At 43.6% G+C, this 26,727-nt stretch overlaps 1 protein-coding gene and 1 pseudogene across 1 annotated transcript; one reads left to right on the top strand and one right to left on the bottom strand.

Moving 5' to 3' along the window:
* Positions 1-1,534: 1,534 nt before the first annotated feature.
* LOC126095713 (myrosinase 1-like) lies at positions 1,535-25,251 on the bottom strand. Its single transcript, XM_049910463.1, has 8 exons — positions 25,218-25,251; positions 18,861-18,988; positions 16,963-17,142; positions 6,669-6,849; positions 3,032-3,126; positions 2,832-2,910; positions 1,737-1,879; positions 1,535-1,621 (listed from the first exon to the last, which is right to left on the bottom strand). The coding sequence occupies exons 1-8, from the start codon at positions 25,249-25,251 to the stop codon at positions 1,535-1,537; spliced, it is 927 nt and encodes a 308-aa protein (XP_049766420.1).
* Positions 6,145-6,262, top strand: LOC126096157 (5S ribosomal RNA; annotated as a pseudogene).
* Positions 25,252-26,727: the final 1,476 nt, after the last annotated feature.

The raw sequence follows: 26,727 nt of genomic DNA, 5'->3' as shown, positions 1-26,727 counted from the left end.
GCCTTCGACGCAGCCAACCCGCAACGCATCTCTGCTTAGCGGGCTATCGCCAGCTCATCCCCTGCGGTCCGCGGTATCCGGGTCAGCCCCTAAAGGGCCGGCTGGTAAACAAGCCAGAGGTTACAGAACACAGCAAGAGGGTTCTTTCCAGACATGCACCTTTTGTTGCAACCTCCGCAATTTTGATAGTCAGTAGGAAAAAAGTAAGCTGATGCAGTGCGAATATCTCTGCCCGCGCAGAGCCACGTAGAGGAAGTTCCATCTTCGCCAGCCAGTGACTCATGTACTGTCACTGTTTGTACACCAGCTGGGATCGGACGTCGCCTTTTCCAACCAGACTGCTGCGCTCCCTCGACCGGTGCTCCGAACCTTGGTGTTCTGCGCCATGGACAAGTCGTGCTGCTCGTGGGATAGAACTTTGAATATGTACTCTGTTTCGAAGACAGGCTTTTCATTGGCCGACAGAACATAATCTACGCTCTCAAGAATCTGTTTTCGTGTCGTTGAAGAACAGTTATTTCTTGACGAACTTTCCTTGAAATTAATAAGAAAATTATCTGGAGTACGTTTATTTTCATTTGTTGTATTGCACCAGAAACAGCAGACTGTTTGTGTTCGAAATTCACTTGTTCGAATAAACAAAATTTAGTTGCGTCTACCTGTGGTCTTGTGGGAGCATTCCGAGTGAGGAATATTTCAGACACTGTAAGCTCGCAGGTTGCCTAAGGGTGTTAGCATTGCAGCCTGTGTTGTAAGTTCGCATGTTGGCTAACAGATGGTACTGGTTGGCTGGCTGTGCTTGGCAATCATGGTTCAAATTGTTCAAATGGCTCTGAACACTATGGGACTTAACTTCTGTGGTCATCAGTCCCTTAGAACTTAGAACTACTTAAACCTAACTAACCTAAGGACATCACACACATCCATGCCCAAGGCAGGATTCGAATCTGCGACCGCAGCGGTCGCGCGGTTCCAGACTGTGGCGCCTAGAACCGCTCGGCCACTCTGGCCGGCCTTGGCAATCATGGGTGGTAATCGTCACATGGGCGATTTCCTTTCTCACATTCTCCAATCTGAGCTCGCACTTCACCTCTTAATAATTCGTCGTCGACAACCCAAAGGTAGTGGAATAGGCATAATCATCGAGCTATGAAATTTCTTCGTACTGAACTGCAAACGCTCTCATGAATTCTGACAACCGATCTAAACTGTCCCCAGACTAGACTTTCCTCCATTCTGTTCTCCGTTCTTTTGTTTGAGATTCTTAGAGTCACGTTTGCTGTATATATTATAATGCTACTTGTGCTATGTTCGCCAGATTTCTTAGTTCCTTCTGTTCTGAGCTTTTGATCATTGCTGTCTGTTCACTCTATAGTTTCTATTTGTTCACTGCAGAAATTTCTCTACATTATGTTATGTGAGACTGATCTTCGGAGCAGAACACGAAAGTACGCTACCTCTTGTGGATTGCAACCGCACTCACCCTGAGGTAGTGGACACGGCCCGTGTCACTGAGCACACCAGGAGGGTCCGCCTAGCCGTTCTCCGTGACGAAGATGGGGTAACCGGGGTAGGAGTCGTGGACCCAGTTGAGGAGCTTACGGAGTCCCCATGGAACGTCCTGAAACAATGCAGGAAACTTTCACGTACAGCCGCTTGATAGATGTGATCAGTGAACTACTCGTAAAAGAGAAGTAGTTCTGATGACAGAAACATCTACATATTGTGTTTCTCACCGTGATCCAGTAGCTGATTGGGTACCCTAGAATGATGGATGTGGCGACACCAGCGTCGTGCAATTTTGAAGGCTCCTGGCCGCTGCTCCCGGAAGTTATAAAAGATGAAAAGTAATGGTTCAGCCCGAAGAAGTCAGCCGTGCCTGTGAACCACACAATTTCTGAAGCCCAGTACAAGGTATGGTCCTTCTTATCCCGTTTTTTAAACTTTTGTCATTTGTGGGCCTTATGGTAGCAGGTAGTCTGTCGCATTTTAATTAATTTAATGGAGTAATAATATTTTTAATATTTGAAGGTATTCTTCCTCAGTTGCTGCTGCAATGATGTTTATCCCGTAGATAACATTATTGCTCGTCTTTTGGTTCGGAACATTTATAATTTTTAATGTTTCACGTAATTGTTTTAGGCATTTTCAGTGGCCTTGGTTTATTAAAATTTTATCCGACGTTTCCAAACCTGAATTTACAAATATTTTCTTATTGACATATGGACTAAGTTACCTAAATATTTACATTATTCACGAGATGCAAGAGTGAACGCTACCCATGTGTCAGCGTATCGTTACAGTTTGTCTAATAGCTCTTGTAAAAGTGCTTGTATATTCAAACTTCTTTCATCCGTCGTGAGTTACATACTTGCTGTTCACTGCACTTGTTACTTGGTTCACTGAGATTTCGAGGGAATTGTAGAGCTGTGGAATGCGGTGATGTGATCAAAATGAGAAGTGGATGGTGTGGCTGTAGCGATAGCCTGCTGACGCTCAGGGGTGATCTTAGATTATCTCGTGGTTTCCAGTTGCTCTGGTTGGTCTCATGCACAGATGTTTCACAATCTTGGTATACGTTTTTTACAGGTGAGGAAACCCCTCTAAGACCTGAACCGGAATTTGGTTGTTTATACTGTCTATAAGAGTCCAGGAGTGTCAGGGAGGAACTGACGTGTGGAAAGTATCAGTATTCTGCTGGACACGCTAGTCTAGACAGAAGGCTGAGGCGTTTCCTCTGTGGCTGCGTGTCGGCTACTCACCCTTGATGAGGTGAATCTCGGACGGGGAGAGCGTGGGTAGTCGGGACCTGGTGCGCCCCTCCTACTTGCTGTTGGCTGCCACGCGCTGGCGCACTACCTCGGGGAAGTTGCCCAGGGACGAGAAGATGGGGTTCGCCCACAGACCCACCTACAAGCAAGGGACTGTGTTTTTAGAAAGTCTCGAAAATGAGTGAGGAAAGAATAAAAGACTGGGAATGGAAGTGAACTCAAGTGGTAGTACGGTGGCATAGTACAGTGGCACTGCTGACCTCGAATTGCAGCTGGCGCTCCGAAGCATCGGCGTCTTCCTTACTGTTGGTCAGTGGCTCGTACCAGGCTCCGTCCAGCGTGATGCCGACTTTGCCTGGAACCGGAATCGAGATCACTGTAGTATTAGCGTTTTAGTTAATCGTGCTTCAACATGGAGGCATAGAGCTATGTACACTGCAGGAAAACATATTAGTACACCTTTGTAGAGGTTTCAAATTCACTCCGTTTTAATTGTTGCAACAGTGCATACGGAGTACATGAATTGATCACATTTATAGATTAATGGCACAAGTGGTTCTGAGGTACCAGGTACGTCGATACCTGCACACGGTGGAGCTTTGATGGGCGTCAATTCAGGCATCGAATCGATCCCAGATGCCGAATTATCTCCTGGTATACCTTATGCCACGCCTGCCCGACCTGTTCACGCAGTTCTACTCGTGTTATATCGTTAATTCATCGTTAATTGAAGATATGAGCCCCCTGAGGCTAATTTGCCAATCGTTTTCTTCCTCTTACGTATTTTTCTGCGTAAGAGCTGTCCTCAACCCATCGATTATGCAAGTGAAGAGTGACGTCACCCAACACATCCACTGGCCTGATTCGGTCCCACATACTGATTCGTGTTTTCCAGAACTATTGGTTCAAATGGCTCTGAGCACTATGGGACTTAACATCTGAGGTCATCAGTCTCCTAGAACTTAGAACTACTTAAACCTAACTAACCTAAGGACATCACACACATCCATGACGGAGGCAAGATTCGAACCTGCGACCGTAGCGGTCTCGCGGTTTCTGACTGTAGCGCCTAGAACCCATCGGCCACCCTGGCCGGCCCAGAATTATTAATTTACTTTCATTCCATAGTGCGAATACGTAAAGAGTTTCACCCATCGCCATTGGAACGTACATTCTTGTAGCGATAATGGCTTTATCATTTGCAACATTTTTTATAATCGCTTATTGAGAAACATTTAATTGACATATCTCAATATACAAAAAAGGCACATTTCAACATCTCAAGATCTACAAGAACAAGAAATCAGGAACGTGCCCCAATCAAATGGAAAGAAATCGGCTTCAAGCATATATGTGTTTGAGAGGAAGGTTACGTACGAGAGTAATGATATACCGCTCATCGTAAAATATTACCTCAGCGTACAGAATACTAATGGGCCGTATCTTATGTATAATTCGGTAATACGTGAGAGAAGAAGAAAATCAAATTTTACTGTGTTACAAAAATAGGGAAATAGTAAACATGAAAAACTTAACATATTCATATGAGATACAACTTCAATAAAGTACCAGCGATCCCAGCGGGATAAATATGGGCGCCTCAGAATTCACATGAATGAAAGACACGAACAGATATATAACACTTAAAGAAACAAAACGCTACAAAACTACAGTTGCTATAATACATGATTATTAAAATTTTAGTCAAGTATAAAATATTGACTCTTCATAGTTACAAAACACAACTTGTCAATATCAAGAAGACAGAACTTGATGCGACCTACACGAAACCATAGAAAGGCTTTGCCTTGTCCGCTTGCGAAGTAGAGCGAGAGCTGTCGGGAAACGGCAGCTGCGCGCAAGTACAAATGTGTCACAGAAAATAAATGTAGTTATAGTAATACAGATTAAAATATAAAATAAAAGCAAGACATTTTTAAATTATTGAAGAATTTAGTAAGCTCGCTTTTCTCCTTTCCTGAAAATGTCCGGTATTATCACTTAAATTTATCTTCAAGGTTAACAAATCTCTCTTTTCCGGAAACACTTTCATTTCCATTGCAAGTCTACATTTGATATCTTCTCTAGTTACCTATTTAGCTGCCCGAATAGCAGTAATCATCTACTACGTTTGGTGTCAGATTCCTAATATAATTCATTCCGTCACCCTTGTTTTACTTTTGTTGCTATTCGTGTTCTAAACATTTTTATAGTGTCCATTCCATTCAACTGACCTTCCAAGTCTTCTCGGCGTCTCTTAAAGATCTACATTGTCATTCGCAAACCTTAAAGTTTTTAGTTCTTCTCCATGTACTTTAATTCCCTGTCGACACTGCCTCACACCCTTCTAAAACAATCGATTGTTAACAAACTTCACTCGTTGGACTGAAGCTTGGAACATGTTTACAGACATAAGTTCAATAAGTAGTGAAACACCTTCTTTTTCTCGACCAGTTTCGGTAGAAAGTAGTGCAGAATCTGTTGTGCGACATGGTGGAACATTACCACTTCAGCCCCTATAATTTCATGTGGTTATCATAGGTGGTGCTCTATACGTAGCCTTAAAAATGGCGTCAGTAACGGAGTGCATTCCAAGCAGAGCTGTTATCGAGTTTCTTTTGGTGGAAAAATAGAGCATCGTAGATATTAATAGACACTTCCAGAATGTCTAAGGAGACCTGGCAGTGAACAAAAGCACGGTGAGTCGTTGCACAAGGTGTTTGTCATCATCGCAACAAAGTCGTGCAAACATGTTCGATCTCCGGCGTGCCAACCGGCCGCGTATAGCTGTGACTGCTGCAGTGCTGTCATTCGAGGTGATCTACGAATCACAAACACATCGCTTCTCAGACGGATGTCTCTTTTGATAGTGCCCACAGAAATGGTTGAAATGGCTTTGAGGATTATGGGACTTAACTTCTGAGGTCATCAGTCCCCTAGAACTTAGAACTACTTAAACCTAACTAACCTAAGGACAACACACACATGCATGCCCGAGGCAGGATTCGAACCTGCGACCATAGCAGCGCGGTTCCGCACTGAAGCGTCTAGAACCGCTCGGTCACAAAGGCCGGCGACAGTGTTCACACACTCGACCACCAGTAGGGGTCATCCACCGTACAGCTCGAATCTCTCACCTTTCTATTTCCAATGAAGGATGCCCTCGACGAGAAGCAGTAGATGAATAATGAGGAGGTTACTGATGGCAGCAAGACACTGGCTCCGAGATCGACCAGTAGAGTGGTACCATGCGGGCATACGGGTCCTGCCAGTAATGTGGCGTAAGGCCGTCACATTGAACGGAGATTATTTTGAAAATTAGGGTTTTGTAGCCAACAGAGTGGGAAATTGTATGCTGCACTAGTATCCTGATGGCAACGGCCTTGCCGCAGTGGATACACCGGTTCCCGCGAGATCACCGAAGTTAAGCGCTGTCGGCCGTGGTCGGCACTTGGATGGGTGACCATCCACGCCGCCATGCGCTGTTGCCAGTTTTCGGGGTGCACTTAGCCTCGTGATGCCAATTGATGAGCTACTCGACCTAATAGTTGCGGCTTCGGTCAAGAATACCATCATAACGGTCGGGAGAGCGGTGTGCTGACCCCACGCCCCTCCTATCCGCATCCTCCACGGAGGATGACACGGCGGTCGGATTGGTCCCGGTAGGCCACTCGTGGCCTGAAGACGGAGTACTAGGATCCTGATAAAGCCAATCAACTTTAAGAAAAAGAAACGCCCCTTGTCTTACTCCTATCTTTTTAATGGTGAGCAATCTGTCCTCAAAATAGTAAAGTACTTTTATTCAAGGATGGGTACAACTCTGCCTCGAGTTAACTCCTCTTGAGCTACATATCAGAAACCAGTACTCTGATAAATAAGAATAACTGTGGGGCTCACCCCTCTGCTTGAGGCGGAAGCTCAGGCCGTAGAGTCGGTAGGCGTGCGCATGCGCCTCCAGGATCGTCTTGGCCATCAGGTAGTCGGCGATGCCCGAGGAGTTGGCGCCGGGAGCTGACGACGCTCCAGAGTAGCCCCTGGAGAACATGTTGGGCTCGTTGAAGGTCAGCCACATCTTCACCTGAGGGCGGAAGTAATCGCTTTATTGGATACAGTCCCACACTGTCTCGTAGTCAACAAAGACAGTTATCGGTTATCAGGCGATACGGGACACAAGACTTACAAACTTAAAGAAATCAACGTCATTATGAACGAAACAAGTGAAAGTAACTTCGGGGTGCCAGAGTACCTCTCCCCTGCACTTCCCCATATCCCCTCCAAAGCAGTGTTGTTGTGCCAGGGGTTTTTGCCTTGGTGGGACTTTAGCCTGGCACGGGTGCTCCCAGCCTCCTCAGGCCAACTGAGTAAACTAAGCCAACATGGAGGCTTATCCTCTTTTTTTTGTCATCATTCATCTCGCTGGTTTGACGCGCCCTGCCACGAAATCCCCTCCTGTACCAAACTTTTCACATCAGAGTAGCTGTTGCACCCTACGTCCCCAATTATTTGCTGGATTTATTCCATTCTCTCTCTTCCTCTACAATTTTTATCCTTTCAGCTCCCTCTAGTACCATGGAAGTTATTGCTTGATGCCGTAACACATGTATTATCATCCTGTCCCTTCCTTTTGTCAGTGTTTTCCATATATTCCATTCCTCGCCGATTCTATGAAGAACCTCTTCTTTCCATACTTAACCAGTCCATCTAATTTTCAACATTCGTCTATACCACCACATCTCATGTGCTTCGATTCTCTTTTGTTCCGGTTTTCTCACAGTCCATGTTTCACTACCACACCATACAGTGCCCCAAACGTACATTCTCAGTAACTTATTCCTCATATTAAGGCCTGTGTTTGATTCTAGTGGATTTCTCTTAGCCAGAAATGCCCGTTTTGTCAGTGCGAGTCTGCTTTTTATGTCCTCTTTGTCCGTCATGGGTTATTTTGCTGCTTAGGGAGCAGAATTCCTTAACTTCAGTTGCTTCATGATTCCCAATTCTGGTGTTTTGTTGCTGTTCTCATTTCTGCTACTTCTCATTACGTTCGCCTTTGTCTATTTACTCTCAGTCTATTTACTGTACTCTTTAAGACTGTTCATTCCGTTCAACAGATCCTGAAACTCTTCTTCACTTTCACTGAGAGCAGCTATATCATCAGCGAATCTTATCGTTGCTATTCTTCCACCTTGAATTTTAATTCCACTCTTGAAGCTTTCTTTTATTTCCATCATTGCTTCTTCTATGTATAGATTGAACAGTAGGGGCGAAAGACTATATACATCTTTTTTAATCCGAGAACTTCGCTCGTGATCACCCAGTCTTATTGTTACCTCTTTGTTCTTGTACAATTTGTATATTAGAGTCTTGTTTACATTATCAGCCGCAATGCCAGACCTGCCTCTCTGGTGCCTTTATCTTTCCTAAAGCCAAACTGATCGTCATCTAACAGATCCTCAGTTTTCTTTTCCATTCTTCTGTGTATTGTTCTTGTCAGCAACATGGATGCTTGAGGTGTTACGCTGACAGAGCGACATTTCTCGCACTTGTCGGTTGTTGTAATCTTTGGAATTGTGTACATGATGTTTTTCCGAAAGTCTGATGGTGTATCGCCGGTCTCATACATTCTACAGACCAACGCGAATAGGCGTTTTTGCCACTTCCTCAATGATTTTAGAATTCCGACGGAATGTTATCCATCCCTTCTACGTTACTTGATCTTAAGTTTTCCGAATACCTTTTAAATTCTGATCCTAATACTGGATCTCGTATCTGTTGCCTATCGACGCCTACTTCTTCTTCTAGCACGTCGTCAGACTAGTCTTTACCTTCATACCACCCATCCGCTCTCTCCTCTGCATTTAACAGGGGAATCCCCACTCAACTCGTAACGTCATCGGCCTTGCTTTTAATTTCGCCGAAGATTGTTTCGACTTCTCTGTGTGCTGGGTCAGTCCTTTCGATGATCATTTCTTTTTCAATTTCTTCACATTTTTCATGCAGCCATTTCGCCTTAGCTTCTCTGACTTCCTATTTATTTAGTTCCTAAGTGGATTATATTTCTGAATTTCCCTGAACATTTTTGTACTTCCTTCTTTTGGTCCATCGACTGATGTATTTCTTCTGTCACCCATGGTTTCATCGCATGTACTTTCCTTGCAGCAATGGTTTTCATTGCGAATTCTGTAACTGCGCTTTTTAAAGTTGCCCATTCCTTTCGACTGAAATGAATGCTGAGCTGTTCATTATCACAGTATCTGTAGCCTCAGAGAACTTCAAGCGTATCTCTTCATTACGTAGTATTTCCGTACCACAGCTCTTTGTACATTGATTCTTTCTGACTAGTCTCTTCCCACGTGCAGTTCGTGAATGGAACAGGAGAGATAGACCTTAGTCTTACTTTGTGGAAACCGGTCTTTTTTTTTTATCGGTTTCTCATGTAGACCGATTTCTACACATTCTTTTAATCTGCAGTCCCAGAATGTGTTGGTCTGTTTCAGTAAGTTGGTGCCGTCACAATTCACGGTGTGTCATCCGGAGGTGTGCTGCTCTGCTACAGCTGACTTTTCAGACTGCTCCTTACCTGTGTGACGCTTGTGGTCAGCGCACCTTTCCTGTAGTGTGTCCTGATGGTCTGACCTACGTACATTTTCCCGCACTGCCACGGGATGCGGTAGCTTCCTGGCTTCTGGAGTTTCTAGGTCGCCTAGCCAGTCCCTAAGATCTTTCGTCTAGAGTAGCGCGTGACATACACACATAACGGGTGTATGAAACGGCACCCAACGAAAGATAATTAGTTATGAAGACCATCTGAAGATAGTAACAAGTCAGCTTGCCGAAATATCGTATCATCTTCATCCTGCATGATACCTGACAACATTTCAGGATAGGAACATGTAATATGCTCACAGAAATTGTAGGAACACACAGTGTTAAAGGTAATGCTAATAAGAAGATAATTTTCTGCTAAAAGGTTAGTGCACTGCGAAGGTGCCACCGCAACGGGGAACTCCGACAGAAAGTTGACTCAGGCGACTGAAATATGACAGTGGCCAGGAAGTAATGGACCATATTTTTTTTCTTCAACAGTTATTTGTTGAACTCAATGAAATGTAAGCACCAGGGGGAATGGTGTTTCTTCTACACTTCCTATTTTTCCACGTAAGCTCCTTACAATTCTATGGCCTTCCTCCAGCGTGACAAAAGGGCGTGTATGCCCTGTCGGTGCTACTACTTGTTCTGGTCACGAATCCATATCTTCACTGTGCGTAACACCTCTTCGTTATCCTCAAAACATCATCCGCGAAAGGCATCCTTAAATAGTCGAGATAAGTCTAGGGACCAAGGTCAGGGCTGTAGTGTGGATGACACAACATTCTCCGACCCTGTTTAGTGATGTGTTCCAAAGTTCTCAAACTTGTGTGAGACCGAGCGTTATCGTGTTGAATCAAACAGTCACCTGGGTTGTTAGGCCGCCGACATCACAGGAAGCGCTTCTTGAGTTTGGTTGGTGGGTCCACATATGCTTCAGAATTAATGGTGCTGCCTCTTGGCACATCAGGTAGCGGCATCTTGTAAGGTGTGACAGCCGTGGATGGCCTCCCTGTACGCTGTGAGTATTGGAGCTCTGTCGAACCTACTTCTCGTAATGGCGTCACCCTCTTTGCCCGGCGACTAATCGTACTTCTATCGACTGCAGATGCTCAATAAAATGCACACAAATATTTGTGGATCTTCCCAACAGTTCCTTTCTCTGCAGAGAGAACTGCAATGAAGACACGCTGCTTGTAATGTACATCACTTACAGACCCCATTTGCTGCAGCTGCGCTATTTGTCGGAGGAATCAAAAATTTCCACGCACACTACGGAAACTTCAAATAATGTATACGTGAAAGTTTCGCAATTGTACCATTGTTGTTGGCTGAGAAAGACAATGTGGTGGATTATTTTCTGGGAGACCTTCGTATATTCTTCAAAGAAATTCACCTTGGGAGAGGTAAATGGACTTGTTGATGTTGTTTCTAGCCACACAGACTTCCTGCCACAGGTTTCGCTGGAAGGAGGGGTTTCTAATATGACAGTACTTATGTGGCTGACGCAGACAGGGAGGCAAACGTTACTCACCCGGTCTCCGAAGTTCTCGAAGGCGATGCGAGCGTACTCGACGAAGTAGTCTGCCAGCTCGATGTTGGGTCAGCCGCCAAGTTTCTGCAGCTCCTGTGGCAGGTCCCAGTGATACAGCGTGACCTGCGGACAGTTTGCGCCTGTGTGTAAGATTGAACAGCGAAAAAAGGTGTAATATAATGTCATGTAGGAGGCTAGCGACCATCTTAGTAAATACGTGTAGATTCGAAGTTTAAGTTGGCTGGGTCGCATAAAAAGTCGTACACCAGGTGAAGAATGACTCTATTGATTACAAAGTATGCATGACGCGTTTCGGAATTATTTCCATCTTCAGAAATCCAAGTGCACAAGTAGTTCAAGGACAGGTACGTTAGCAGTGTCCACGCCACATGAGATGACGACTACTCGTCTCATATCATCTAATGTTACGCACACAGCTGGGAATGCTCCTGTCCTTGTGCTATCTTTACACTTTGATTTATGAAGATGAAAAAATCTCGAAACGCGTCATGCATACTTGGTGATGAATAGAGTCCTTCTTCACCTACTGTATAACTTTTTATGCGACCTAGCCAGCTTAACTACAGAACTATGCATATTCAGCAGTGAATATCGAGACGAAAATACATATTTCCAATGCGACTGATAGATCCGTATCAACCAACCAGTACTCCGTAATTTCGTGCAGATATGACATGAATTGCGCTGACGGCGGATCCTCTCTGAAATTGTATCTGCGCTGTTGTTGTTGTTGTGTATTTCTTGCTCTTATTGTAATGAACCTATGTTTCTTGTGTTCTGTTAAATCCTCTTCTTCGTTGTCATGGACGCCCAAAGAAAATTTTATGTAGGGCCAAGCTCATAAAACTGCCGTTATTGACAAAGCCTGTTAGGTGAGTTTGCGGACGCGTCACCCTCCAAGAATGGCGTCGTATTTGCGGTGTGTTCTTATGTTGTAGCCTCGGCGTTAGAGTGATTTCTGAAAGTTTTTCCTCAGTATTGTGTGAAATTTTGGAGGATAGTAAATTATGTTTGTATCTGGAACAGTAATATTTATAGACAGAACAATCCGACAGATTAAGTACACTGACAGAAATAAATATCTCAGCACGAAGAAATACGTAATTCATGTAGAATAATGAAATTTTGAGAATACAGTTGACTGTGTAACATATTTAAGTGATTAACGTTAGAAGGTCATAGGTTAATGTAAGCCTGAGAAAAGCCTTGCGATGTAACCGCCAGAATGTTGAATGCAAGGACGCATTGCGTCATAAACTCGCCGGATGTCACTTTGTGGAAAGGAATTGCATGCCTAGTGCACTTGGTAGTCAACATAGGGACAGTTAATGCTGTTTGTGGATGACGCTGGAGTTGGTTCCTGATAATATCCCATACGCGCACGACTGGAGGCAGATCTAGTGATTTATCAGATCAAAGTAACAACATATCGACACTCCTTAAAGCGGTATGTGGGGGAGCGTTATCCTGTTGGAAAACACCCCCCGGAATGCTGTTCTTGAATGTCAGCACAACAATTCGAATCACCAGGCTGAAGCACAAATTTGCAGTGAGGGTGCTTGGGATAACCACGAAAGTGCCCCTACTGTCGTACAAAATCGCGCCCTAGGCGAAACTGTAGGTGGAGGTCCAGTGTCTAGTACACAGATAGGTTGGTTGCAAGCGCTCACGTGGCCTCCTTCTAATCAACACACGACACTGACTGCCACCGAGGCAGAACCGGCTTTCATCGGAAAACACAACAGACCTGCGCTCTCCGATGAGCTCTCGCTTGAAACCAAGTCGCAAACGGCGGTGGTTTGGGGTCAGTGGAATGCACGCTGCAGGGCGGCTGGGTAGAAGCTGTCTTTGAAGTAGCCGATTTGCAACGGTGCGTTATGTCACTGCGGTGCCAACTTCTGCTCAGATTGCTGCTGCAGATGCATATGATGTGCCACAGCCGCGTGCCAAATACAAGGGTCCTCCCTGCTGTAGAGATGGGGGATCCGCTCTTGAACTAATTCATAGAGTTGAATCTTTCAAAGGAGTGAACAATCAGTGATTCAGAGAAAAAGAACGGTAGCTCCAAACGTTTCCCACGGCAGAGAGAGAGAGAGAGAGAGAGAGAGAGAGAGAGAGACGGAGCATATCAGCAGCGCCTCTGCTGGTCAGAGCACAGTGGACGCCACACAACACAGCCAGCGCCGGCCTCTGCCCTGCTTCTACCTTGGCTGCCTGCATTGTGCAGTGCCCCATTGGATTTTGTGTTTCACATATGCCGTGCCGTCTCTGTGCGTCGTCTGCCGCGTGCAGTGTCTGGCGCAGCTTAACTTCGCATCGCACTCTGTCGGCGATCGTTTCAGTCGCACGTCCTGCCCTCTGGGCAGTTGATGCGAGCAACAGGACAGAGAGCCACCTAGCGGATAACATAGGAACTACTTGCAAAAACCTGCTCGCAAGGGAACGGACGATTTGTCTCGGAGCGGGTGAGTTCACCGCACCCCCCACCCTCGGAACTCGCCCGCTCAGCGCCCACCCCACCGTCTCAACTCTAGCCAGAGCGTTGAACAAAGCGACTCAGGTGTCACTCTGGTCTCTGCGGTCTCAGCTCACGCAGTAATACAGCTCGCGGCTCGACCTGCTCGACTCAGCGCCTCTGCATCGGAGTTCGTCCCCACTGGATATTGTTCTTCGTAGTAATATCGCTATGTATATTACATTATTATGTTATGTATACATCAATTGTTTTTATTTTATTTTTATTTGTTTAGACTGATTAGATTAGGTTCCTGATGATTCCTCTTACTATAGGATTTTTATTATGGACACTCGAATTTACGCTTTAATTATGAGCGAACCGATAAACGTATCGCAAAATGTGATACACCAATATTTTCCTTGTTTTATTCTGCGTAAGGCTATATGCAGCACTTTCGTTTTACAGTCAAATTTATATATTTTTTTCTTATTCTGGTACGGATTTTGCGATTTTAGGCGTCTTCGGAAGTAAACGTTCACTTTAAAAATATATGGCTTCGATGTATTTGTATGAGGTTAATGAAATTTTAATACATTATAGCCAAATATATTGTTAATGTAAATCTCAAGTTACAACATTTTCCGATCACCCAAAAAACCACGATAGTGCAAAATAAATCAATAATCAAAAACTTTGTCATATCGTGGAAATTTCAATAAACAATGCAAAATTCTTACTCATTATCTGTGTTACTTCAAAATAGGATCAAATAAGATCAAAATACAGGTATAGTACTGGAATAAACCAAGTTTAAAGGGCAATGTGCCTTCCATTTATTTTCTATTGTAAATGAGTGGTGAGTCATGAAAAAGAGCTAATTCATTTCAGGGAGTGAACAGTTCTGATCCAATCTCTGAAAAGAACAGTTTTGCCCATCTCTACCCTGCTGGCAGTGCCACGTATGCTAACAGCACTGGTCTTCCTGTGGCCGTACCTTCCTGTGACCACACTGAAATTCTTGTAGCCCTGTTACACGACCCCCTTCAGATTCCGGGTCCTGTTGATAATGGCTCTCTCCTCGTCTTAAAGGCATTCTTGACTAACGTCAGCTCACTACGTCCAACGTCAAACGTAACTAACGCATATGGCAGTTATAGCGTGTATTTAAAGTAAACCTGATTTGCAGCCTCATGATGGCGTTACTAGCGCCACTCCTATGCCACTGGCGCGAAATTCGAATAGGCGTCGTCTTTCAGAAGCAGAAACTCGCCTACCAACTTTCGTTTATCTCGCACAACTTCTTCTTCGTGATGGAACTTTTTTTCCACCAGTGTATACACCATCCGTCCAAGAAGATCCTGGCATATAAGAGACGTCAGCGCAGTTAACTACGGTGGCATCTTGAATTAACAGTTGTAAACAACAGATGAACATCCGACCAGTCAGTTGTGAGCAGTCAGTGTTAAGTAGTGGACGTGAGACGTCTAGTGTTTCAAAAATCGCAGTGGAGCGACATCTCTAAATCAGATGTTCAAAACATTCTCCAGAGACTTTTCAAGAAGAGAAACGTCTGTGCAAAGTTTATTCGACACACCATGATTGCCGAACAGAATCAACGTAATGCGGATGCCTGCCGAGACTTTGCAGAAATGCAAAATTCGGGCGATGTTTTTCTGAAAAAATCATTACAGGTAACGAGATTTGCTGCTACGAATACGAACCTACCACAAAACGGCGAAATGCAACTAATTCACTTTCGCGAAGTAATTAACTTTCCGGTCACTGTCACTTGCGAGTTGAACTACAAAGGATTTTTCTGACAGTTCATGGTTGTATGAACATTCTCGGCAATATACTCTAGTGACCGGAGAATATGAAAAAAAAAACCTGAAGCATTCAAACGACCATTTTCACTTTTTTGTAGTTTTTATTAATTCAGTCTCTAAACTTTTTGGACTGACGGAGTGTATTAATAAGTCTAATAAGAGTCACAACAGTATATGTCGTTGCTACACAGATTAATTATTAGACACACAGATGGTTAAGACCATTAAACTAACAGCGTACCGCTACCCTGAACGTCTCCTCATAACTATGTGCAGGCTGAATGAAGTTTGTATCTTGAGATGAAGGTAGTACCGTATTGTGTTGTGTTTCAGACCGAAGCACGCAAGCTTTGTGTGCACTCAGGGCAAATAAACTTGGAACGACCAGTTTACAAATTGCTCTTCACTAGACAATAGAAAGATGCTAATATGGGATGAGGAGTAAACGTGCATCTAGTTTCAGAGTACACTATTGCCCTTTCAGGAGGCTGATTTCGTTTAATTGAGCAGTAGAGGCTGCTTACAGATGAATGGCACAGTTTTAAAAATTAATAATAAATCAATTTATTACTTTATATGGGCAAACCTTAGAGAATAGGCAGTGGCAACAGTTCAAGTTTCTGATGCATTAATCACAATCCTGCAATACGTGCACACTTGGTCACACGACAAACATAATGACGGCAATCAAATTCTTCCCACACTCCGTCATGGTCTGCGGTGCACGCTTCACGCGATCACACACTTCCTCGGACACTGGCGGTACGTAAACTCGGCCTTTCACAAGCCCTCACAAAGAAATCGCTGGTTGATAAATCTGGCGAACAGTGTGATCACAGGGCAAATTGTTGTCTGCTGTTGCAGCACATCCAGTACAGTGTAGGTGAAGAACAAGATTAAGGAGCTCTTGCTCATTCCTGTGAAAATGGGGCAGAGCACTGTCTGGTTGCGAAATGCTATCATTTGTGGTAACAAATAGCTTTCCAACATATTTAGAAATGAATTACCCATCACCATACGTTGTTTGGAGAAAAATGAGTCGTTTTCGTTCTCGCGTAGTACTGCACAAAAACGTTCACTTTTGGAGAGTCATGCTGATGCTCTGTCAGCATGTGGTTTCTCGCATCCCCAGACATAGACATGGCGTATGTTCACCTTGCCACTTCCATAGAAAGTGGATTCACCGTAGAAGATGATTCTTTCTATAAAACGAGCGTGTTCTATTTTTAACTGCAGGCCCTTACAAAAGTCACGCCTTTCCACTTTGCTGGTGTAAGTACCTGAACCAATCCCAGTTAGTGCAGTTTAAAACATACCCACTTACGAAACACCTTCCACAATTCACGCTGCACTGCTACGACAGATTTGGACATCTGAAAACGGAGCACACAGAAAGGCTTTTCCTGTTGCAACGCCATCTTGGAAACAGATACTGCACCTGCGCAGTAAACATGACAAGAGAACAGCGAGCGGGTAGCGCATCAAAAACTTGGACAGTTGCCGTTGCTTATGCTGGAGGATTCGTCGATATAATGTTACAAACAGATGCATTTTTAATTTTAAAAACACCACCATTCATTTATAAACAACCCGTATGTCTGTGCTCGCTTCAGTACAATAATGTAATAAATTGGTTTATCTTTCCTACAGAAATTAAACTGTGGAATTTTCATTTGGAGTTCACTGCCTGACAAAGGAAGCTGATGCCTCTGATTACGTGCTGTCAGATGAGAGGGCGAGAGTATGAGACAGACTTTGCGTAGTTACCACAGCAGTTTGTGGTTTGTAGCTGGTGGCTGGTGATGTACTCGCCGTGGGATCGATCCCGTTGGCCAGCAGCTCGTTGATGACGTTGTTGTAGTAGTCTATGCCCGCCTGGTTGATGACGTCAGTGTCTCCCGTGGGGAGGATACGAGGCCAGCTCAGAGAGAACCGGTAGCAGTTGGCCTGCAAAAAGAGACAGTACTAATGTAGAAGTGCATCTAGAAGTATACTCTTTGTACAAAAAATATTGATTGAAATGGAGGTGAAGTCAAATAAAGCAGTATAGGCAGAGCAAGAAGTTATTAAAAATCATGAAAGTGCACTTATTGGTCTTATAGATAAATAACAGACCCAAAGCAACGCTTTGCAGTTGATACGTATGTAGGGGAATTGGATATGCATCCGAATCTCCTTCTGTTCTTCTCCCCATTTCCATGTCCATCACTTCTTCCCCCCTCTCTCCATCTCCTCCTCCATCCTCTTATGGTCCATCTTCTACTCCCCCCCCCAAGTCCATTTCCTCCCCCTACCCTCTCTTTCTGACCTTGTGTCTTGTTTACTGTCACTGGCGACAAAACCTTGAGTGGTAATTGAAAACGCTTAAAACGAATGGGTAAATCGTTTGAGGTCATTGGTATCTGGGGTATGAGAGAGACCCCTCCCGCTGCTGGACCTGCGAGTACAGTAGCTTTAATAACAGTATTTCGCATAGTTTTAATCTGCAGTTGGATAAGATTATAAAGTTTCTGTTGACTGAGATTCCGTAGTAGTGTTCTAATTATAAGCCAGTAAGCCATAAATACAGTTCTTATTTTCTGTTGAAATTGACTGCGAGAAAGAAACCAAAACAAGACATTGTTGTGTATATAATGTTTGTTTAAAATTATGTAGATGGAGAAAGAATATATATGGGAGATACATTTGTCTAATGGTTTAAATGCCCTGATATCGTAGTTTAAAGCGACTGCAAGAATAAAAACAAACTACACGTAGTCTGACATACCTAAGAAATCGTGTTAGAAGATGAAGTACGTAATGCTTCTTATTTTCGTTTGATGGTAGTTCAAAATGGTTCAAATGGCTCTGAGCACTATGGGACTCAACTGCTGTGGTCATAAGTCCCCTAGAACTTAGAACTACTTAAACCTAACTAACCTAAGAACATCACACACATCCACGCCCGAGGCAGGATTCGAACCTGCGATCGTAGCGGTCGTGCGGTTCCAGACTGTAGCGCCTTTAACCGCTCGGCCACTTCGGCCGGCTTGATGGTAGTAAACTAACGTTTTATGGTAGAACGACGGAGATAGGCTACAGTTATGTGTAGTAGCGATCGCATGTAGAAGTAGGAACAAAGACGGTATAAACTCTGTGGATAGTATTAGCTGCAATTTCAGACTTTTCTCTGATGACATCGTTATCTGAGAGGAAGTCAGAAATGATCAACATTGTGTTGATGTATGGTTAGATCTTGACAAAATACCAACCTAATGCAAACACTACTAATTAACTCTTAATGTAGGACAATGAAAAGTTGTCCACTTTACGAAACTTTAGTATATAGTACCCTTCCAGTAGAAAAAATGAAAACTCGTATGGAAAAGAATGTTTACACTTTTTGGCGGGAGAGTGTGAGAGAAATGCTGACGAATCTCACATGGCAGGCGCTACACGAAATTAGTTTTCCATCGACAGCCAGAGGGAAAGAAAGAAAAAAGGAGCAAGAATAAGATCATCTTTCTTGATAAAGTAATAAGCATTTCATGTTTCACAGTTTCGAGAAATATTATCTAGGCATTGTCCCATTAGTGACCTGCCATAACTTGCCTCTCATGGAACATGAGTCACGTGCCACATTTCCGCTACTCAGTGGCGTTGGAGTGTCCAGCAGTGGTACTTACGTTGAGCCCGACGAGCAGCTTCACGTCCTCCTTATGCTTGTGGTACGAGTCAGCCGCCACGTCTCCATTCCCGCTGTCTTTTGTCAGGTTGGGCTGTGCGTGCAGGATGTGGTCCCAGATGCTCTCTCCTTTCCCCGGAACACAACATGTCTACTGACATCTCACCAGCATTACCTACGTCTTTTCACGCACACATATTCTACACCAGAGTGAGAACTGCTCTTATCGTAGCACAAAAAAAGGCAAATATGTTCAGAGCAGTGTTAGGGGTGGAAAAGAAGGAAACTGGCTTTTTGACTCACCAGACAGCTTCAAAGACATTTAAATCAAAACATCTTGATATATTCGCGGTCTTTTACTGGTTAGTATTTGTACCCCTGTCATGTCATATAATGCATCTCTTCTAGTAAAGTAACATGATACATGATGTCATGTTATCCAACATGGCATTTGCCATATCATACAATATAACATACCATGTCATTAAAGTTTAGGATGCATGCATCACCAATCTGGAATACTTTCTATTTAGAAGCACCCCCACTCTCAGCTACTTCCTGTTGTAGATGTATCCCACTCTTTAGAAGTACAAAAAGCTGTGTCGGTTTGTTCTTGTACCTCTCACCATACGTGTAACAGGGAGTGGGTTTGGGGGAGAAATGGACCACTCAGGGGAAAAAAATCAGTCTTCCTTCCCCCCACTTACAGATCAAAAAAGTAAATCAGAGTCTTCCACGGAACAAATTATCCTCAGAAATTTTATCCACCATAAACTATTTTTTAACTATTACATGTATGGTCATTCTACTATCTATTGAACTATGTTGCTTACATCGTGGCAACGGTTAGATCTCTCACGAAACAACAGGACATCCATTAACTACATGTATTTGTCCATTTTCTTACAGTATTTGAATTGATTCGCACAAGTTTGAAACATACAAGTGGCGCGCATAAGGAAAAGCTCACAGAAAACTCGATTATTGCACGTAAAATCCGAATGAAGCTAGATATTTGAAAGCGAACTTTCAGTTTTATTCTAAGAATGCATTTTTTACTGATTTGAATTAGTGACCGCTTTCGCGCACACCCTTCTCGTAAGAACGAATTTTACACGCTACCTTTAGCTTGAGTTTAAACCATCATATCTCGACAACGAATAACGACTATTAGAAAAAAACGCGTTTTGACTTTATTCATTAATCTACCTTCGTGCAAAGCTACAACCGATGTGTGTTTTGCACGTAAAATCCAAACGGACCAAGATTCGATGTACTGATGGACCAAATTTGAACCATCAATCTCTTTCCACTCCAGATTATTAAAGGGTGACTGTTTATGCACGTAAAATCCGAACGGTGCACATGCAAATGGCGCCAATAGCTGAGTTTTAATTTCAGTCCAATTAACACGTTTTGCAGAAGGAATTAATCGATTCGCATAATTTGTCCGGGGCCAGCTCTAGTTCATCTTTAACACTTTGCTTAATATACTGTAACATAGCTACTGTAACACATGTGTTCGAATTGTCATACAAATGACCGCTGGTCTGGGCTAAACCAAGAACTTTTTACGGTATTTTCATACATATTTGTAGTAACGCTACCGCGCTGTAATGATACTACATAGACGTCCAGATCTCTCTCTGCCTTTAATTTAGTGTGAGTCTCAAAACACTGTCTCACCGCCACGAACGGGCAGCCACGACTTAGGGCACCTCCGCCATAGAAGCCATCCCTGAAGCAACGAGCATAATTTCGTAAGTCAATCGTCCGCAACAATGCTATTTACGACAGATAGGGAAACATTTTGTAACGCCAAGGCTGCAAAAAAGGACGAAGTGGTGGTATGGACTAAAACGAGAAAAAAGTCTAGCGTGCGTAACGTTTCACGTATTTAGGCAAGCTAACCGGCCGCCCAGTACTGGTAAGACGGATTTGGTCTAGAGCTAAAAGCTGGCGGGACCAGGAGCGAGCGCGCACCGCGGCAGTTACGGCTTCCGACTAAGTGGAGGCACGAGAGTGCAGGGAATTTTGACGAGGGACAACTGGGGCATCTGCACTATGAACTGCTGGACCATACGAACTATACCTCAAATTTTGCTGCATAGGACTTCCATTTACTCTAAAAGTTTAAAATATTCCTTGCTGGTGGGTTTTCTGTCCGACCAAGAAGCGACTGCAGCTGTAGACGAGTGTTTCGCAGAACATCCAGAGGAAAGCTACAGAGATATTAAGTGGAACACAGATTTTTTTAAAATAGCGATTTGCCAAAGATTCCATCCATGTGCAACCTCTTCAAACAAACTGGATTAATTGATATGCCACGTATAAGCAGCGCTGAATGGTGTGACTCCAAACACACTCGCAACAATCTGGGACGAATTTGACTGTCCTCTAGATGTTCCCTTACGTCCAACGAAGGCAGCATTGAACATTTGTGAACGGTAAATTAAAATATTGATCCTACCCCAAGTTGTCCTCCTCCAATGAATAATGGACCGTTGGTGGGGAGGCTTGCGTGCCTCAGCGATACAGATAGCCGTACCGTAGGTGCAACCACAACGGAGGAGTATCTGTTGGGAGGCCAGACAAACGTGTGGTTCCCGAAGAGGGGCAGCAGCCTTTTCAGTAGTTGCAGGGGCAACAGTCTGAATGATTGACTGATCTGGCCTTGTAACACTAACCAAAACGGCCTTGATGTGCTGGTACTGTGAACGGCTCAAAGCACGGGGAAACTACAGCCGTAATTTTTCCCGAGGTCATGCAGCTTTACTGTATGGTTAAATGATGATGGCGACCTCTTGGATGAAATATTCCGGAGGTAAAATAGTCCCCCATTCGGATTTCTGGGCGGGGATTACTCAGGACGACGTCTTTATCAGGAGAAAGAGAACTGCCGATCTACGGATAACATCGTGGAATATCACGTCCCTTAATCGGCAGGTAGGTTAGAAAATTTAAAAAGGGAAATGGATAGGTTGAAGTTAGATATAGTGGGAATAAGTGAAGTTTGGTGGCAGGAGGAACAGCACTTCTCCTCAGGTGAATACAGGGTTATAAATAAAAAATCAAATAGGAGTAATGCAGGAGTAAGTTTAATAATGGTTAAAACAATAGGAGCGCGTGTAAGCTCTACGAACAGCATAATGAACACATTATTGTAGTAAAGATAGAACCGGAGCCCACGCCTACCACAGTAGTACAAGTTTATATGCCAACTAGCTCCGCAGATGACGAAGAGATTGAATAAATGTATGATGAGATAAAAGAAATTATTCAGATTGTGAAGGGAGACGAAAAATTAATAGTCATGGGTGACTGGAATTCGATAGTACGAAAAGGAAGAGAAGGAAAAGTTGTAGGTGAATATGGAATGGGTGTAAGGAATGAAAGAGGAAGCCGCCTGATAGAATTTTGCACAAAGCGTAACTTAATCGTAGCTAACACTTGGTTGATGAATCATGAAAGAAGAACGTATACTTGGAAGAAGCCTGGAGACACTAGAAGGTTTCAGATAGATTATATAATGGGAAGACAGAGATTTAGGAACTAGGTTTTGAATTGTAAGACATTCCCAGGGACAGATGTGGACTCTGAACACAATTTATTTGTTATGAACTGTAGATTAAAACTGAAGAAACTGCAAAAAGGTGGGAATTTAAGGAGATGGGACCTGGTTAAACTGAAAGAACCAGAGGTTGTAGAGAGTTTCAGGGAGAGCATAAGGGAACAATTGACAGGAATGAGGGAAAGAAATACAGTAGAAGAAGAATGGGTAGCTTTGAGGGATGAAGTAGTGAAGGCAGCAGAGGATCAAGTAGGTAAACAGACGAGGGCTAGTAGAAATCCTTGGGTAACAGAAGAAATATTGAATTTAATTGATGAAAGGAGAAAATATAAAAATGCAGTAAATGAAGCAGGCAAAAAGGAATACAAACGTCTCAAAAATGAGATCGACAGGAAGTGCAAAATGGCTTAGCAGGGATGGCTAGAAGAGAAAAGTAAGGATGTAGGGGCTTATCTCACTAGGGGTAAGATAGATACTGCCTACAGGAAAATTAAAGAGACCTTTGGAGAAAAGAGAACCACTTGTATGAATATCAAGAGCTCAGATGGAAACCCAGTTCTAAGCAAAGATGGGAAAGCAGAAAGGTTGAGGGAGTATATAAGAGGGTCTATACAAGGGCGATGTACTTGAGGACAATATTATGGAAATGTCAGAGCACGTGGATGAAGATGAAATGTGAGATACGATACTGCGTGAAGAGTTTGACAGAGCACTGAAAGACCTGAGTCGAAACAAGGCCCCCGGAGTAGACAACATTCCATTAGAACTACTGGCGGCCTTGGGAGAGCCAGTCCTGACAAAACTCTACCATCTGGTGAGCAAGATGTATGAAACAGGCCAAATACCCTCAGACTTCAAGAAGAATATAATAATTCCAGTCCCAAAGAAAGCAGGTTTTGACAGATGTGAAAATTACAGAACTATCGGTTTATTAAGTCACGGCTGCAAAATACTAACACGAATTCTTTACAGACGAATATAAAAACTGGTAGAAGCGGACCTCGGGGAAGACCAGTTTGGATTCCGTAGAAATGTTGGAACACGCGAGGCAATACTGACCCTACGACTTATCTTAGAAGATAAATTAAGAAAAGGCAAACCTACGTTTCTAGCATGTGTAGTCTTAGAGAAAGCTTTTGACAATGTTAGGTGGAATACTCTCTTTCAAGTTCTGAAGGTGACAGGGATCAAATACGAGGCTATTTACAATTTGTACAGAAAACAGAGTAGCGGGCATGAGAGGGAACCATTGGTTGGGAAGGGAGTGACAGGGTTGTAGCCTATCCCGGATGTTATTCAATCTGTATATTGAGCAAGCAGTTCAAAAATGGTTCAAATCGCTCTGAGCACTATGGGACTCAACAGTTTAGGTCATAAGTCCCCTAGAACTTAGAACCACTTAAACCTAACTAACCTAAGGACATCACACACACCCATGCCCGAGGCAGGATTCGAACCTGCGACCGTAGCAGCCCCGCGGTTCCGGACTGCAGCGCCAGAACCGCACGGCCACCGCGGCCGGCTGAGCAAGCAGTAAAGGAACCAAAAGAAAAAAGTGGAATGGGAATTAATGTCCATTGAGAAGAAATAAAAGTTTTGAGATTTGACGATGACATTGTGGTTCTGTCAAAGACAGAAAAGGACCTGGGAGAGCAGTTGAACGGAATGGACAGTGTCTTGAAAGGAGGATATACGATGAACATCAACAAAAGCAAAACGAGGATGATGGAATGAAGTCGAATTAAATCTGGTGAGGCTGAGGGAATTAGAAGCAGTAGATGAGTTTTGTTATTTAGGGAGCAAAATGACTGATGATGGTCGAAATAGAGAGGATATAACGTGTAGACTGGCAATGGCAAGGAAAGCGTTTTTGAAGAAGAGAAATTTATTAACATCGACTACAGATTTAAGTATCAGGAAGTCTTTTCTGAAAGTATTTGTATGGAGTGTAGCCATGTATGGAAGTGAAAAGATGGACGATGAATAGTTTAGGAAGGAAGAGAATAGAAGCTTTCGAAATGTGGTACTACAGCAGAATGCTGAAGATTAGTTGGATCGAACACGTAACTAATGAGGAGATGCATTCGCACGGACTCCTCATATTGCCACAAGACGGGCTGGTCAAGAACTTTAACATCCTCAAACAACGCTGTGGCTTGTTCTGAAACGACACCGGAACGTGAAGCCACAAAAGTTGGAGTTACTGCAGCAATTGCGTTCTGGAGACCGCAACAGAAGGTAGTCATTTTGCATTTTAAGTTTTCCAGCGTATGGCAGAGGACACTTTTTTTTCGAACGGCTCATCTTTTCGGACGAATCGACGTTTCTCTATCGAGTATAGTAAAGTCTCGTATAGTAAGGTTTTTGTTGTCATAAAATCCTGATGTAGTTGTCGAATGTGTGAAAGACACTCATCGAATCTGAATTTGTTTTATGCCGTTTCTGTTTACATAATTTATGGGCCTTTCTTTTACGCGGAGGAAAAAATGGTTCAAATGGCTCTGAGCACTATGGGACTCAACTTCTGAGGTCATTAGTCCCCTAGAACTAGTTAAACCTAACTAACCTAAGGACATCACAAACATCCATGCCCGAGGCAGGATTCGAACCTGCGACCGTAGCGGTCTTGCGGTTCCAGACTGCAGCGCCTTTAACCGCACGGCGACTTCGGCCGGCTTACGCGGAGGAAACTGTGGCAAGAATGTCGTACTTGCACTTGCTATAGAACTGTTTGTTTCCTCTCCTTCAATAAGATTCCTATGATTCCATTTTAGGTGTGATGGCGACCCCGCTTCACTTTCACCTGGAGGTGCGGCGCCATCTTAACATACCGTTCCACAACGTTGGATTGGGAGACGTGGACAACAATATCTTGTTCATCGGTTTTGGCGTAACATGTAACCAGATCTCACAGCTTGCGATTTTGTGCTGTGTGGGTACAAGAAAAGAAACGAGTCTTTGTCCTACCTATGGCAGGTACTCTTCAAGAGCTGAGAAATCGAATTGATGAAGTTGTCAGTTTAATAAACAGGGACCTGTTGATTCTTGTGTGCAATTAAATGGTCTACGGTTTCAATGTTTCTCGAGCTACGCATGATGCTCATTTTGAGTGTATGGTATGTGTATGTGTGAACATAAAACTTTGAACCTTCCTCTATGCACTGTGCGGGCTTTCCAAGATAACTACCCACCCTCCGACTCAGAGTTGCAATATGAAAAGTTTTGGCTCGTTTCGATCGAATTATCAGACGATCGTTTCGAAATGCTCGGCCGGCGCGATCACCTGATTTCACTCCCTTTGATTTCTGGTTGTGGGGCTACCCGGAGGACAGGGTTTACCAGGGGAACATTCACAGGTGTGCTAGTCTGAAGTGCAGCATATCAAGAAAGGTGTACTCTGTCTGTAAAGTGAAGAGTGAGCAGCGCTTGTGGCAGGGAGATTGGCCATTCCTGGAAGGACGCTACAACTACCTTACAGGATTCGTGAGACTCTGTTTTCCTTGATGCGTGGCACTTTAGTGAGCGGTAATTTACGTAGATTCTGTCGCCTTGTGTTTCTTCCGTTCGCTGTAGTAATGACTACTTTTGTATTCGGTACATTGTGACGTGGACATTGTGACACCCAACCATCACGAGGCAGAGAAAATCCCTGACCCCGCCAGGAATCGAACCCGGGAACCCAGGCGTGGGAAGCGAGAACGCTTCGCACGACCACGAGATGCGGGCTTTATTTTCCACTAAATTGTCTAGGGGCTGGGATACGTAGTTGCCAAATACTGCTGGGTCTACAGTATACGATAAGAATACACACATGAATCGTATGGTTGAAGGTTCCTATCACTCGGCAATTGCGAATTATGAAAGTAACATATAATTTATAAATGAAAGATTGCAATTAAATAAAATCTGCAAGTACTATCTTAACGACTTTAAATGATGAGTACGATAGTATAAGTACTTTTGAGAATGCGGTTCTTGGCTTCGATTTGCTGTGCAGAATGCAATGATACGATTTCAGACTCCTCTGGACACTGATGGACGCCATTTTGAGCCCCTGTTGTAGCAGTAATGATACCGGTATGCAATGCTATTACATACCATAGCAGCACGTTAAAAGTGTTTCAGTTGAATTGATTCTGCGTTATTGCTCTTTCCGATGTCCTTGACATTAATGCTACCAAGTTTGGTACTCGCACGCTAATTTTGTTTCGCTGTTACAACGTGTTAAATAGGGAAAGTTTAATTATAACCACCCGGTAGATTTATTTTGCGTTTATTTTTGTGGCTTTAGTTGAGC

Source organism: Schistocerca cancellata, chromosome 8 (genome assembly GCF_023864275.1).
Source record: "Schistocerca cancellata isolate TAMUIC-IGC-003103 chromosome 8, iqSchCanc2.1, whole genome shotgun sequence".
NCBI classification, from domain to species: Eukaryota; Metazoa; Arthropoda; class Insecta; order Orthoptera; family Acrididae; genus Schistocerca; species Schistocerca cancellata.
Note: the sequence above shows the minus strand (reverse complement) of the source record. Positions and strands in the feature narration are given on the sequence as shown.